At 43.7% G+C, this 15,755-nt stretch overlaps 1 protein-coding gene across 4 annotated transcripts in view; it reads left to right on the top strand.

Annotated features, from left to right (window-relative positions):
• The window catches only part of LOC136018300 (contactin-4), a 336,419-nt gene that overhangs the window by 316,811 nt on the left and 3,853 nt on the right, over positions 1 to 15,755 (top strand). For 3 of the 4 annotated variants that reach the window (XM_065687395.1, XM_065687393.1, XM_065687394.1), the window contains 9 exons: positions 3,718 to 3,893; positions 5,918 to 6,038; positions 8,560 to 8,718; positions 9,454 to 9,603; positions 10,967 to 11,037; positions 12,861 to 13,095; positions 13,631 to 13,746; positions 14,208 to 14,394; positions 14,889 to 15,001. In XM_065687395.1, the coding sequence (XP_065543467.1) occupies positions 3,718 to 3,893; positions 5,918 to 6,038; positions 8,560 to 8,718; positions 9,454 to 9,603; positions 10,967 to 11,037; positions 12,861 to 13,095; positions 13,631 to 13,746; positions 14,208 to 14,394; positions 14,889 to 15,001 (1,328 nt within the window). The remainder of the gene's footprint in view (positions 1 to 3,717; positions 3,894 to 5,917; positions 6,039 to 8,559; positions 8,719 to 9,453; positions 9,604 to 10,966; positions 11,038 to 12,860; positions 13,096 to 13,630; positions 13,747 to 14,207; positions 14,395 to 14,888; positions 15,002 to 15,755) is intronic. The other variant, XM_065687396.1, reaches the window with a different exon arrangement.

Below are 15,755 nucleotides of genomic sequence, written 5' to 3'. Positions count from 1 at the left end.
TTACATGCCGGCGCCGGCCATAAGCCCTGCTGCACTCCTGCCCCATCGGTGTTTTTTATGATGTTTTCGGTGTTTTCTCTTTAGCAAATCCAAGCCCAGGTCAATGTAAACTCGCTCACATCTGCACTTGCTGTACCTAAAGGACACCTAGTGAATATGTTTGCACGTACAGTGTAGTTGGGGTCTTTTTTTCCTGTTTCCTATCTGAGACTAAAATCCAGACTCTTTTGCCTCCTGGTGACGCAGGTCTTTTCACCCCCTGAGAGTGTTCTCACTGGCATCCACTATCCACATATTTCTCCTCTAAATACTTCTCCGTAATGCCAGCTGAACTTCCTCAGAAGTGACCCAGAACAATTTTGCTTGCTTTTCTTCTTTCCACAGAAGAGCTGGGAAGCACCAAGCGCTGCTTCCCTCTGTGGAGGGCTCAAAAACCCACAGGAGCTGTAAGGGGTGATGCTACTAATAGAAATTATAACCCTTTATCTGCAATTGAATCTTGCAGCCTTATTTTTAAACGTATCTCAAAATGCACTAGAAGGTGAATAGCATCTCAGGATATCACCAAAATCACAATAATTTCTTTTCATTAGTTGCCCTTGGTGATAGTACCTTTACTAAGCAAAGACATCTGAGCAAAATAATCTATACTTTGAGGGGACAGGACAGTAACAGAGCATTAAGATCAACTCTCCCACAGACTCTGTCTCCCTAGATTGCCTCTCCTGCCATGCAAGTGGGTGGTAAATAAGTGAGTGGCTAGCTCAGAAAAACCAACCCTTTTTTATTTATTTATTTTTGACTTGGATGCTGACCAACATTTTGGTATCATGAAAGCACACCCCATAATTTAAAAAGTGCCTGATGTTACAGCTTTTGAAAGTGCAAATCTAATAATTTTGATTACCACTTGGCTGTGTATCCCCAAGGTGTGCCTGCACTCGGCTGCCCTCAATTGGCTTCTGAATAACATTTTCCACTTGCTGCTCTGCTAGGGTTATTAAAGGGGGGGGAGGGGATGTTTTTGTTTTTCAGCTCTCCCAGTCCTTGAGAAGAGATGGGTAAGCATTCTCCTTGGGGTGATTTGTAAAGTGCCTTGCTGGGGCTCGCACTCCTGCTGAGCATGGCTTGGGTCAGAGCCCTCTCCCTGCACATCGTTTGTCACCCTGCTGTATCAGCCATTCCCGTAACCCAGTATGTTCAGTTATTAGGTTGCAATGCTTCTTGACATGACTGGATTGAAACCTGGGCACCTGATTTTCGGAGTCAGCAGGCACTTGCAGTTCCTACGACATCCATCGGAGCTGTGCTAAACTGCTCTGGAAACCAGGGCTTAAGCAAACACCCATGTTTCATTCTTTATACGTTTATAAACTGTATGCATTGCAGCAGGAAGAATTAGATTTATGGCGTGGACTTCTCGCTTCTTGCAGAAAGTGCTGTGGATGTGAAGGTTAGCTACAGCAAAATCTCGGTGCTGCCACTTGTTAAGGACCACAGCTTACATGGATCATTGTGGGACTTGTGAGAGAGCTTAGGGCTTTGTGGGAGGCAACCATTTCATTTTGGAGTCAAGTCCTTCATAAATATTTCATACAGGCTTTGAGCAGCACAGAAGATGAACTTCTGATGCTGAAAGGAATTTCAGTAAGTGATTTCGTCCTGAACCCCACTGCAGGTATGAGCATTTCTGTCACATAGTGAGCTCAGGATGCTCCGGGTCTTCCTGAGTGTCAGGAGTAGCAGATCTAAGTGACTGTAAAATCCTGATACACTGGTTATACAAAAACAGTATCATAAATCTAGGCAACAATTAAGCATTAATTTAGTAATGTGCCATTACAGTGCTTATACCTGAGAAATTTCAGATGCTTTACTTGTATTAATTAGTTAAGCCTCGTAACACCTTGCATGGTTCAGCTAAGAGATACTCTATTTTGTTAGAAGTGAAACCAAAATAGAGATGAATTAAATTTGTCCAAGATAATACAGCCAAGTCCCTGAGGACTTGATCTGAAGCCTATAGAGACAAAGAAATCTTGTTCAGCACCTCCTGTACACTTCTGGTAAGGTCTTTGAAAAAGGAACACCTTTGCATTCCCTGAATTTCGGTGAGTAGTTCTTCCCAGTGCTTATCTTTGTTGCTGTATCCTTATTATTTTAGCAGAGAATTAAGTAGTCAGCCAGTAGTCTCTGGAAGAAGTAGTTAAGATTTTGGATTCATATACCAGGGAATGAGTAATGCTTGTAGTATTTTAGTATGACAGCTGTGTAGAATAGACTTTTGGAATAAGCAAAAATTTGATTTTCAGACTTTTGGTCTCATTGTTAAGCAATATTTTGTCTCCTTTTCATTCCCTCTGAGGCCCTGTAGAAAAAAATTACTGCATTTTTGTCAACAGAAATGAAAGAGAAATGTTAACTTCAGAGGCAGGAGGAATTCATAGGCACAGATGAGGAGCTGAAGTTTGCATAATGCATCATGGCTCATCTTTCTGTGCCACCATTTTGCATGTAATGCAGGACTAAAGTGAAAAATAGAAAATTAAACCAGTGGTAAAGCATCCATAGAACTCCAGCTGTGAATAAGAGACTAGTCTTGAAGCCCAAGATGGAACTGGCATGTGCTGCTGCCCATATTTAACAGACAGAACTTGCTGCATCACAGGTACCCACAGGTTTGAGGGATTTCCTTTGGTAATGTCGTGTTTAGGACAATGCCTATTCTCACCTTTCCTCTGTTTCACCTCCCCAAAATCCTTGCTCAGTTCTTGTTCAACAGGTGAGTGACATCCCATGTAAGACCACAGGGGTCCTAAGAAGTGAGTCAGTCTGACCTGCTAAGTGAATCAGACAGGCTGCACATCAATCAGAGGAGCTACTATACCCGAAGCCAAGTAATTAGCCCAACACCCCTCTGTCTGACGTTACTACAGGATTTGCCTTACTGGAGGGAGAGTTTTGGTTTCCATGGTGTGAAAGGTTTGGTTGGTATCACTCATTATTTATACTTTGTGTGGGCCCTCCTCACACAAAAAAAAAGCCCCTACCTGGATTTAAAACATAAAACCATCCACCAGAGAACATGGCCAGTATTTAAACAAGCATCATGTTTTCAATAAGCATAACATAAAACAATATTATTAGTCTTATCTTTCCCTTGCCAGGTCTGAGCAGATATCACTTGTGTTTTTAATATATCCTTCTTCATTCCAGTTTTGGAGATTTTACATTGAGTTGTCTTAAGGTACTATTTGATTTAGGAACAACAAAATAGGAGGTTTTTTATAAGCATGGTGAGCAATGTAGGACTGTGAAACTAATCTCGGAAGTAAGAAGATTCAAATAAAATAAGCTCTGATCTGCAAGCTTTAAAAAAAAAGTTAACCAAGCCTTTCAGGCCTGCTGCGCTCTTTTCCAGCCTTCTCTTTCTTCCTTGTTCATCAGGATGGTGGCTAGAAGAGGATTCTGAAGGATTTATTGATAGTATTTCGGTACAACAAATAGCGAAAGGTATTGGAGGATAAAATCAGAGATGTGATCTCTTGTTGCATTAAGGATCTTCCTAAGTGATTACTGCAAATTTTCAAGTTCTGGTGGCAATGTTGCAGTTGTGGTAGACTGCTTAGCATCTTTCTCAGCTCTGCATGTCCCTCCATGTCTCAGGAGGACAGGATTAATGCTTTTTTTCCCCTGTTTTTTCTTTGTTGTTTGTAGATCCAACCAGGGTTATGGTGTCACCTTTCAGCATGGATGTCACTGTTGGAGAAAGCATTGTCTTGCCTTGTCAGGTATCTCATGATCACTCACTAGATATCATGTTTACCTGGTCATTTAATGGACACCTGATAGACTTTGAAAAAGATGGGGATCACTTTGAAAGAGTTGGAGGGGTAAGTATTAATACTAAAGCAATCTCCTTACAGTAATAAAAGTAAGGAACATAGAAAAGAGCTCCTAATAGAAGGAATGAACTTGCCTAAGTTAATAGTAGATGTTATCTTGTATTTTATAGACTGAGATGATGAACGTTGCCAGTATACTAGTTCATTATAGTTAGTGTAGAATTGCTATGATTTCTTAATGACATAACTTAAATCTGCTCATATGAACAATGTGTTGACATTGCAGTGGGATGTATGTCAGAAGACCTATAATATGTTTTCTCATTGCAAAACTAAATGCCTTTTCATTAAGGAAGTAGTCCATAATAGTTTTTTTTCTGGCTGTAGCAATAAAAGAAATGTAAAATATAGCAGTTGTAGAACTTTGTATTTATGCAGAAAATAGTGGAAAAATCAGAGGATATCCTCAAATTTATTTAGGCAGTGTTTGTTGCCATGCTTATCTGTGTCCTCCTCTTGTGACCCCATGCTCAGAACAAGTATTTACCTCTACACAAAATAATCCACATGATATCACCAGCCATCAGAGATGACATTTCTTTTCAGTATTAGCTGTGCACATTCCCTGGCAGTGTCACACTGGTATCTTTGGGTTGTTGTGTGTTTATGGAGAAGCACATTGGTGCCCACTTACAATGCAAACTTGTGCAATGTGCAGAGAATTGTTTGTTGGAATGTTGAAAAGGTTGGACTTGACAACCTTAAAGGTCTTTTCCAACCTAGTTGAATCTATGATTCTATGGTTTATGTTCATGGGAATCTGATAGCTAGAAGAGTCAGGTGTGAAATGATGGTTAGACTGCCCATTAAGTACAGCCCTGGCCACACTGTTGCTCAAGGCCATGATCAAGTGGCAGGTATGGGGAAGAAAATGTGTGTAGGTAGGAATTACTTTCCATCGTTAGGAGAAAGGAAAATCTGCTTGGGTAAGTTGTCATTTTCTGCCTCTCCAGGCAGGTTTAGGATGGGACAGCCCATGGGGCGAGGTAAGGGTGCCTATGATGGCCCCTCCCTGCTTGATTTTCTCTGCTGGAGGTAGAAAACTGAAAGAGGTTTTCCATGTTTCTCTGGGGGAGGTTTTATAGAGACACATGCTCTGCTGGATCTAAGCAGCCAGGCAGTACATGTTTCCTTTTGGCAGGAGTGAAATTTAATGCTGAAAGGAAAAGGAAATACAATCTACAAGCCTTGCTGTTATCCCTACAAAAATCATTGAAAGATGCATTTAAAAATTGGTGCCTATGGGGCACATCAGCAGCAACAGATTTTTCTGGCGGCTGTGCCTGATTGGCCTGCAAAGCTAAAATTGCAAACTTTATTAATATTCTTTAGTTAGAAAGCCACAATCACAAGGGTACTCTGAGATTTCTAATATATTGAATGCTTTGTGTCTCGAGAAGAATTTAGAGAGAGTTTTCAGCTTCCTGTACATACAGAAACCTAATTAGTTCTATTCAACAGTTAATCAGACATGCACTTGGCGTTTGGAAAACAAATTACCACTGTTAGGTGATAGAAGATTTCCTCAGAGAGTGCTGCTCTCATGATCTTTAGCACAAAAACACCGGGCAATCAAAATGCTGGCCCTAGTACAAAGCCATGAAACTATTGCAGATGTCTCATAATTTGGGCTGGTTTTCAGTTACGAAATAGATGCAGACACAACTTGGGTATGTGAATACCAGAGAGGCTATAAACTGGATATCCAGAGATAAAAGAGGAATCAGAGTGAACCTGCCCTACATAAGCTTTGTCACATTGTTTTAATGGGGAAACTGCTTAACGGACCCAAACCAGGCTCCCCTGCCCCTTGTCAGAGCCATAATTTTAGAAATGCTCCTGCTCTTACCTTCAAGGCAGACACACATAATTTTAATAGGCCACGGCTTGCATTACTAATGTTTTCATCAGCCAGTGTAAAGTAAATCCATTAGTCACAGTGTCCTTCATGTGATAATGATGTTTAGCGCTCATTAAAAAGTAATTGTAACCACTTTTCCCTACTTTATCAGCAGGATTCAGCTGGTGATTTGATGATCAGAAGCATCCAGCTGAAGCATGCTGGAAAATACGTCTGCATGGTGCAAACAAGTGTGGACAAGCTATCGGCTGCTGCAGACCTCATTGTAAGAGGTATTTGAATTTTGTTACTGTTGTTGTTGTAAAATCTCTTTTTGGTTTTTTTTTTCCTACCTTCTGCTGCTGGTAAGACAATTCCTGGGCTAGAAGATAATCATTGGGATCCCAGCACCTTGTAATTAGTCTCAGAAATGAGCTCTAAATACACACTGGGTTTTGCAATATGTTTTCAAACAGTGCATATAGAGATGCTTTCATACATACTTATAGAACAGACACACAACACAGATAAACACACTAGTACTTGTTTATGTCCTGAATGCAAAACTTGCACCAAGTGAGCTCGTTTAATTGATGAACTGCACAGCAGAAACAGTATCCAGCTTATTCACTGCATTTCTACTAAGCAGTTTTGTTCCTTTTCTAGAATAAATATGATTTAGTAACTTCACTGATATATCAAGTTCTGTGCATTACCCTACACAGGTGACTTTAACAGAGATGCAGTTAGTTAACCTGAGTCTATATCCTTAAAATAAATATGGTCTATATTTTTGTGCTCATTAGCTCTGAGGAAAGCAAACTTTGGTGCTGCTCAGTACCTGCTGCCCTCAGTTCTCATAGACCCCAAGAAAATCATAGTTTGCACATTCTCCATATCACATAAGTTCTCAGGCAGCTCAGTGAAAGAGAGGAAAGCATGAAAAAGAAGTAAGAAATTCCCTCTTCATCAAAGCTGTGCCAGAGTAAAATGTGCAAGATTAGAACTGAACTGCCATTGAGAAATGTGCCCTTGTCTCTAGCTGGGCGTTCTGTTATCCTCATAATACTGTTATGCTTTTCACCACGTTTCCCCCATAGGAGCATGAATGCAGACGTTCTTAGCCATGTGCTGCACAAAGCGCTGGCTCCCTGGAGGCAGCAAAGCTGCTGCTCTCCTCCCCAGGAGGTTGCTCCCTATTACACCAACTCACAGGTTTTGCTGCAGCATGGTTTCAGATTAATTTTCTGTTGTTTTGCACAACCATTTCAAAACGGCCTGCTGCTGGGCACCTCGGTTGGGTAATTTCCTTACTGCTGCCTCTGTAAACAAGCATGAGGAACATTGCATTCTCACAAGAAAATGACCCTTGATGATGGTAATAACACTGATCTTGTCACTCCCTGAAAATTTCAATGGGGACATCTCTGTCTAGGCCAGTGGTCCCATGGCTATGTTGAGAGTTGTGCTGCATTATCTCACCACCAGTATAAAAGTTAGCAAGTATCGCAAGGCTGTGAGAGCGGAGGAGGAGTGAATGACGGATGCATAAATGGATCTTTCTGAATAATTTTTAGAGTTTTTTAAATACTGGAGTTATGTCAAATTAATAAGAGATTAGATACTGGAATAAAAATGAATTATTTATGTCAGGGAATATCAAAGTAGAGCATACAGAAGTAACCCGTGGCACTGGTACACAGAGATCAGCCCACTTGTTAGGGGTGGAATTTTCTCACACCATCAGAACAGAAGCACGTGTCTGTCAGCAGCCCTGGAATACTTGCTAAATCAAAAACTGATAAGTTTTCCCTCTCCTTCCCTGCTGTAGCCTGCACCCTGCAAAGAAGGATATTCTGAAATGTGGGGAATAACCATGGCTATTCCAAGACATAAAGTGAGGACAGGTTGTTTCAGCCTCTGCCAAGCAGCAGGATTAATTTGTGAAGCATACAGTGCAATTTCATTTCTCTGGTATAACTTGCAGAGCAGGACCAAAGGAGCTGACTGCTCTGTGAGGCGGTGTTGAGTGGCTGCTCCCTCCAGCAAAAGAATTTAAAGTTTTAATTTCTGAGAAATTAAACTAGCTGGACCTGCTGAAACTTTCCTTTTAAAGGCAGGATATTGGAAGGTTTTGGGGGTATTTTAGATATTTAAACACATCCAGCTCTCTGAATACCTTATGAGAATAATTTTAGTCCACAGAGTGAACTGCAAGAGGAGAGTTTGCTGCTTGAGATGGTGCTTTTGGTGAGGGACTTCACCTCACGTACCTCTGCTGACAGAAATAGCTGTATGATACAGGAGAGGGATACTCTCTCCTGTGTACATCCCACAGTGCTTTACTATTTAGAAAGAACCCAGCAGTGAAGCAGAAAATATTGGTCCCTACTCGGATATGATGCTACCTATAGGCAGGTCTTTTGTTCTTCTCCAACCTCTGAGTGCATCCAGGCTGCAGCCAAAAACCATAGTTGTATATTGGCCAGTTCTAAAGAGCAGATGTGAGATGGCAGAGCTGATCCCGAGCGCTGCAATGAGTGCCTTACTCTGTATGGTAGCTGAGGTCTGCCATGGGGGGTTGGTACACGTGGAGCACCCAGGGGCTGCGGGTGATGCCAGTGATCTCTGAGTCTGTGTATCTCCCCTGTGCCTCCAAATCTAGGCATCTGCTAAATCACAGCTAGGGCTGCACTTATCTCCTCTGCAGGGACTCAGTTACCACTGTCCTGAGTAAGGGAGGAAGACCACAGTGCTCCTTCCTCAAGTCACTGCAAAGTCTTAAGCACCCCTCTCCTTTAATTCTTCCAACAGGTCCCCCAGGTCCACCAGAAGCTGTGACAATAGACGAAGTCACTGACACCACCGCTCAGCTGTCCTGGAGGCCAGGAGCAGACAACCACAGCCCTATTACAATGTATGTTGTGCAAGCAAGGACCCCCTTCTCAGTGGGATGGCAAGCAGTGAGCACAGGTAGGTCCTGGACCCTGAAGAGCTCCACAGTGGAAAACATCCATCAGGACCCATGCATTGGCTGAGCAGAGCAGCTCTGCACCCTGAAGTGAAAAGTAATTTGCCTGGCTGCAGAGCTGGTCTTATTAACTAGTTTCAAGTTTGGCAACCCAAAGATTTAGAGTCCAGTCAGCACTATTACTCATCCATTTTTCTCATGAATGTTTAAGGGAAAACAGAATGAATTCCTATCTTTTGTTGCTGCTCTGGAGATATACAACAGTAATTGTGGTCTATAAAGACATCCCTCAGGGACAGACTGTGTCATCTGGCCTATCTTTAAGTAGAATTATTTTCCTGATAGAGGGAAAAATCCCATGATGTAATTTCTCTTTCCGTCCGAGGTTAATTTTGTTCCAGTAGCCATTAACTAGAGGGAACAGTGTGTTTTAAAAAGAGAAAAATAAAACCCCTTTAAACCTGTTGTCTTGACATTTTGTTTTCAAACAGTGGCGATTTAGGAAAAAGTCAGTAATAGCTGGAATTTCTGTGCTAAAAACACGTTTTAATGCTGCCTCTTCTTTGCAGGTAAAAAGAAATATTAGAAAAAAAGAGAAAATGTTTATCAATCCTTATTCTATTGTATTTACATTAATCCCTCGCTTTTAAGGGTATCAGGCATGCATGGCCTTTTCACAGCATCTTTAATACTTTCAGTGGGTTTCATTGCATTCCTGACCCATATTTGTCTTCTAGTTCCAGAGATCATCGATGGCAGGACGTTCACAGCGACAGTGGTGGGCCTGAACCCTTGGGTCGAGTATGAATTTCGAGTAGTAGCTGCCAACCTGATTGGGATTGGAGAGCCCAGCAGACCTTCAGAGAAGAGAAGAACTGAAGAAGCCCGTAAGTAGTGGTGGGCAACTGAGTTAAATCTTGTCAAATAAATGCTCATCAGTGCTAATGGATGTGTTGCACTGGAGGAAGCTGAGGAGCGCTTTCTGTGCCCATAGCTCTCCTCCCTCATGGTGTGTTATTTGTGTGCACAGAATAGGCAGAGGAAGTTGTGGAGCTCCTGATGGGCTCTTTTGCTCGCTTCATGGTGTCTGGAATATGAGAAGACTTCATGTCCTTTTCCTGCAGAAAGCAATGATATTCCAAAAAAGGTATTTGGGCAGGTGTTTTGGAAAATGCTACCCAGTATCCACTGATGAGAGAGATGAACCCAGAGAACAGTCTCTCCGGTCTCCCGTGATCAATCCGATGGAAGGCATCAGGGAGTCTTCATCAGGGACTTCAGTGGTATAACAAGGGGTAATGGGTTTAAACTTAAACAGAGGAAATATAGGTTAGATATAAGGAAGAAGTTCTTTGAAGGTGGTGAGGCACTGGAATGGGTTGCCCAGGGAAGTTGTGAATGCTCCATCCCTGGCAGTGTTCAAGGCCAGGTTGGCAGAGCGTTGGGTGAAATAGTCTAGTGTGAGGTGTCCCTGCCTATGGTAGAGGAGTGGAACTAGATGATCTTAAGGTCCTTTCCAACCTTAAGGGCTATGAAGCTCTGGAACACAGACTACAGCATATTGAGAGCAGGAGTTTGAGCTTCACAACTGGAGAGTAAGCAGTCTGTTGATGCTGGGAGCTTCTCTGGTTCTTGGAGTAGCTTGGACCTCACCCTGTGGGTCATCAGTGTTGGAGCAATCATCCTGGGCTGCCCTATGGGTTGGATTATTTCAGAGACTTACTGAAGGTCAGTCTTAAGCACACCACTACCTCCTAGAACCGCACGGTTTCTGCTGGCTGCTGCAGGCACAGTGTAACCACAGCTTTAATGCTCCCTCATGCTGTCCCTGTCTTGTGATCTGGCAGAAAGGGGTCACAGCAAGGTATAGACTCAGCGTGTGGTTGCAGGGATATGTGTTTAGGCTATGGAAACTGCTGGTAAGTGGCTCCTTTGTTCTCCTTCAGGCTGTAACAGAACAGAATATGAAATGGGAAAACAAACAAAAGCCCTTTTTCATGGAAGATAAATGTTTAAACTAAACAATTAGTGACTGAACACACCAGTTAATTGGCATACTTTTAATATACTATTATTGACATACTTTTAATATGCTGTTTGCCATGGCAAATTAGCCATTTCCTAATAGAGTTTCTGTTACCCAGCAGGGGCAGGCCAGCAGAGTCCTGTTGCTGTGTAGGTCTGTTCCTTTTCAATGCACTTTTCTGGTTTCAAAGTTGCCACATCCATCTTCTGCATCTTTTTTTGCAGTTCCTGAAGTGACCCCAGCTAACGTCAGTGGAGGTGGAGGGAGCAAGTCTGAGCTGGTCATTACCTGGGAGGTAAGTGGAGTCCAAACCAAGGCAAGCATTAATATGGTCCTGACCTAAACACACCTTTTCACCCTGCACCAGTGAAGCTTCTGTAGATTTCAAATGGCTTGCAGTAAAAAAGCCCAGATTGTGTGATAAAAATAGCAGAGCTATTAAAATTGAGCTAAACCTCTTCCCCTCCCCAGGCCCCTGTGCAGGGAAGCCAGCAGAGAAGTGCTGTGCAGGGGACCACGGGGAACACATCGTTGCTTGGACACGAGCTCAGCTCCCCCGACTCTAAGCACATCTGTACTCACATGGCAAAACACAGATGGGCAGAAACCACCTGAGGGGTAAAACAGAGTTTGTGCAGCCAGACGTGGCATGTCCTGACCCGGTTGTGAATCCTTGTGGCTGGCTCCCAAGCTTCATCCTTCATCCCTGCACTGGGATATATGATAGCAAATAGTTAAGAGCACAGTGTATTGCATGCTGGCTTTTATCACTGCAATTGAAAGCCAGCAAGAGGAGATGCAGAGATGAAAAATGTTTAATATTCCTTAAGGCAGCCAGGGTTAGAACTTTAGTCATTTGTCTGCTCATATTTTCATGTTACGATGTGATGCAGCTGGCATATTTTTCCGAATAATGAACTTCACTGGACATGCTAACACTTCCACTTAGCTCTATTTCTGACCAAGCTGGCAGAATGAATCACCAGAGATATTTTTAAGGTTATTAAAAAACTATAAATGGGATTTTGTCCTTACCACACAGCTCAATGTGCTAAATTTCCTCCTCTGTTGGACTAATTAGCTACGCTGTGTCTCCTACAGATACTGCAATATGTTTCAAAAACACACATGGCAAGAACATCAGCCATTGACTTGAGACATAATTTGCACAAAATATAATTAGTATTTTGATAGAACAGTCAGTTTAGTCTTAAATGTCCAGAGGCCTTTTCTTTACGTTCTGGTGTATTTTCCAGGACTCTCAGTACGGAATAATAAGCAGTCACCAAAAAGTAACCCCTTCACGTGCTCAAGCACCATGGACATCTGTGGGAGAGGGGCCCATAATTAGAGATTATTTTAATACATCGAAGATTTTGGGTTTGATGCAGCTTTTAGGGGGCTGCAAGGCTGAGGGTAGGAAGTGTCAGTGTGTCCAGAAGTGACAAGGAGGTGACAGGTTGCTTCTTCTAGCTGCTACCTAGCACTTACCTGCCCTTTTCCACCACGTTTGTTACAAGTCGCTCCCTACCATCGTGCTCTAGTAACAGGTTATGTCACACAGGATGTGGAGAGTTAGCTGGCCTGGTCTGGGTCACTGTGTGGCAACAGGCCAGCAAGGGATCACCAGCCCCATGCTGTCTGGGACATTGCAAGGATGCGTTTTTCAGGGCTTCCTGTGCAATTCCAAAGACGTGAGAGCAGCTGCATGTGTATTGGGAAATCAGGAATCATGTCCTTAGTTCACACCAACAAACCTCAGCCTTTGGTCATTGCAGTGCTTGGAATTACTGACATTGTTACTGGAGGCTCCATCTAGCCAGTGAGGAAGGTGGGCATCTACAAAGGTGAATTAAGTCTTAGGTGAAGTGTCTTCTGGAGGTGCTTCTTTCACCCCTGACTAGCGGGAGCTTGCAGAGCAGGAAGGCTCTAGCACAGATAGGATGGGATGAATTCAGGTTAGGTGCAAAGCAGGACTCAAGCCACCTCCCATCTCCAATGCTCTGTTTAGAACAGTAGCTTTAGAAGGACGCAGGGGCAATAGCCAGCATGCAGGCAGGGAGATAAACACATCCACTACTGACAGTGCTGTTTCTCCCATGGTCTGCCTGCCCACAGACAGTGCCTGAGGAGCTGCAGAACGGAGGCGGCTTCGGGTACGTGGTGGCTTTCCGCCCCTTCGGCACTGTCAGCTGGATGCAGACCGTCGTGGCCTCCCCAGACGCTGCCAGATACGTCTTCCGCAACGAGACCTTGCCGCCCTTCTCCCCCTATGAAGTTAAAGTGGGGGTCTACAACAACAAGGGGGAAGGGTCATTCAGCCCCGTGACCGTCGTCTACTCAGCAGAAGAAGGTAGAGCCAGGAGCCCACCCTACCACCTCTCTCTCCTCCCTGCCGCTAGACATGGAGGGGTTGACCGAGTCTGAAAGGGTTTTTTATCCACCTTGACATATCCTTTGATACCTAATCCTTGCTCTGATTTATAATAAATGGCGAGACGTGATTAATTCTTTTCATAGTCATTAAAATAACATTAATCGTAATGAAATCTTTTGATATTAATGGAAAAGTAATATGTAATCTGGGAAGAATTCCTCTGAGATTTGGAATGAATTAATGTCCACTGATTAGAAAATGTTCCCTCTTGTCCTAATTACAGTACATGGTATCCTGGGTTGAGTTTAGTAATGACATCTTATTATTTCTTAGGTAGAGGAGGAGTGCTGTCTGGCAGAGGCTGACAGGCCATTGTTATGAAATGTGGAAGTTTATTTTGGTCGCATGCTTCTTTTCTCATGCAATAAAGAAAATAAATCCCTTGAAGTCTGGGACTAATTGAACATAAAAGTGAGAAGTCTGTGTTTTATTTTTAACTCCTCTTATGCAGAGCCAACAAGACCCCCAACCACTGTTTTGGCCAGAAGTCTTTCTGCCTCAGATGTTGAAGTCTCTTGGGCTCCCCCTTGGGAGAACCAGCACAAAGGAAGAATACAGGGATATGAGGTATGGAAACACAACACAGCCTCAGTACTAAGCCTTAAAGAGAAACAGAGATACATCACAGGCAGTCATTGCAGTGCTGCTTCTGCCGGCCATAGGGTATGTGGGTTCCTGTGGTGTATTTGGTTCCTTTTATCTCTTCAGTATGTGGAGATTTCTGTCACAGGGTAAATAATTATACATCTTTCTGTGTGTGATCTGGCTGAGAATTGAGAGCAGAGGTTGCTGAGAGAAACATGCATGAAAGCGCTTCCATGGCCAGGCAGTGTCTGAGGTGCTGGGGAGGGAGCACCACAGCCAGGCTGGTGTTTCTAGCTAGGACCAAGAAGGGACTGTAGCAGGGTGCAAGTTCTGTCCCTGTGGCTCTTGCACTTTGGGCAGTAGTGCCACAGTTCGTGCTGGAAACGACGGGTGCTGCCAGCCCACAGCTGGAGGTAAACACACGTACCTGCCCTGCTTCTCAGGTCAGATGCTGGAGACATGACGAAAAGGAAGAGAACGCAAAAAGGATTCGGACGGTTGGCAATCAAACATCTACGAAAGTCAGCAACCTGAGAGGCAACGCACTGTACCACTTGGCAGTCAGGGCGTACAACACGGCTGGGACCGGCCCCTCCAGTGCCGCAGTCAATGTCACCACCAAAAAGCCACGTGAGTGTCTGCAAGGATGGGGGGCTCTTGCCTGGGAGGGTTTCTGCTTGTGCTCCCCTCTCTCATTTTCAGGCTTTGCTGAGTCTGAAGGAGCTGTCAGACCCAGCTTTTCTTTGCTGGGTTTTTGTGCAGAAGATTTAGCAGCCACCTTTTATTTTTTGAGAGGCTCTTCCCCGTGTTAAGTAAGCAGAGCATGCAAAACTGAATCACAGCTGTGCAGGCAAATTAAATATTTATCTCATCGTTCAAGAGGGCTTTTTTCTTTTGGTCTCAGGCATGTTGAGCAACTGACTGAATCCTTTTTCATTTAGAGCACTGTGTTGTGTCACACCTCCGTGACCTTGAGGACACAGAGCAGTGAAACACCTCATCAGCTTTCCAGAGTGATAGGACTCTAGGCATGCTCAGCAATGGTGGGGGCAACCTTACTGGGAGGGATCCAACTGGAAGACCTTGCTCCTTAGTAATACAGTGCTGTGTATATTCTTATATAGCACCGAGTCAGCCCCCTGGAAACATCATATGGAATTCATCTGACTCCAAGATCATACTGAACTGGGACCAAGTGAAGGCGCTGGATAACGAGTCAGAAGTGAGAGGCTACAAAGTGAGTATTTTGTCAGCACAGGCAGCTGGACAGCACTGCCCTCCACCAGCTCACTCATCACTTCCTGATCCCGCAGCAAATCCTCACTGAGCATAGCTGTCACTGGGTTCTGGTATAGGGCTACAGGGAACATTTCCATGAATTCAGTGTCGAGTAGGGGTTTATAGTAAGACCAGACAAGGCGTTTTTCATGGTACTTACCTGGTTTTCCAGAAACAGAGGTCATACCTGTACAGAGTGAGTACCTTCTCAGCTCACCGACCTCAACCTGCTCCTTCCCTATGAAGCTCCCACCTGCAGGACTGCTCTCCTGCCTTCGGTGGAAACCTTCCAAAGGCTGCAGTTGACTCCTTAATTGCAGACAAATAAAATGCTTTTTTAATAGCTCCCATTTTCTTCGAAAGCAAAGCCAAAAGGAAAAGAAAGAGCATCCTCATTAGAAGCAGTTTTAATAGGGTATAATTTAACCGGAGAGAAATCTTGGGGAAAATTCAGCTCTGTCACCTTCCACAAGGGTTTCATTTGGCCTAAAGAAGACATTGGTGTGCAATTGCCAGCCTTGTCTTGAGGGTTGAGTCGTACAAGCATTTCCCACCAGAGCTTGAAATGATGAAGAGCCTGGACATGCTTTGTATTTTGTTCACAATCTGGAATGCCAGCGGCACTGGCTTTACCAGCCTGTACCAGCTCCCGTGAATTTCTGCACTAGCTTTTAAGTATCTCTGGTGCACTGTATCAGATTATCAAAAAGAAG

The sequence above is a fragment of the Lathamus discolor genome, chromosome 7 (genome assembly GCF_037157495.1).
Source record: "Lathamus discolor isolate bLatDis1 chromosome 7, bLatDis1.hap1, whole genome shotgun sequence".
NCBI classification, from domain to species: Eukaryota; Metazoa; Chordata; class Aves; order Psittaciformes; family Psittacidae; genus Lathamus; species Lathamus discolor.
The sequence above is the reverse complement of the archived record's forward strand: the minus strand, read 5'-3'. Positions and strand labels throughout refer to the sequence as shown.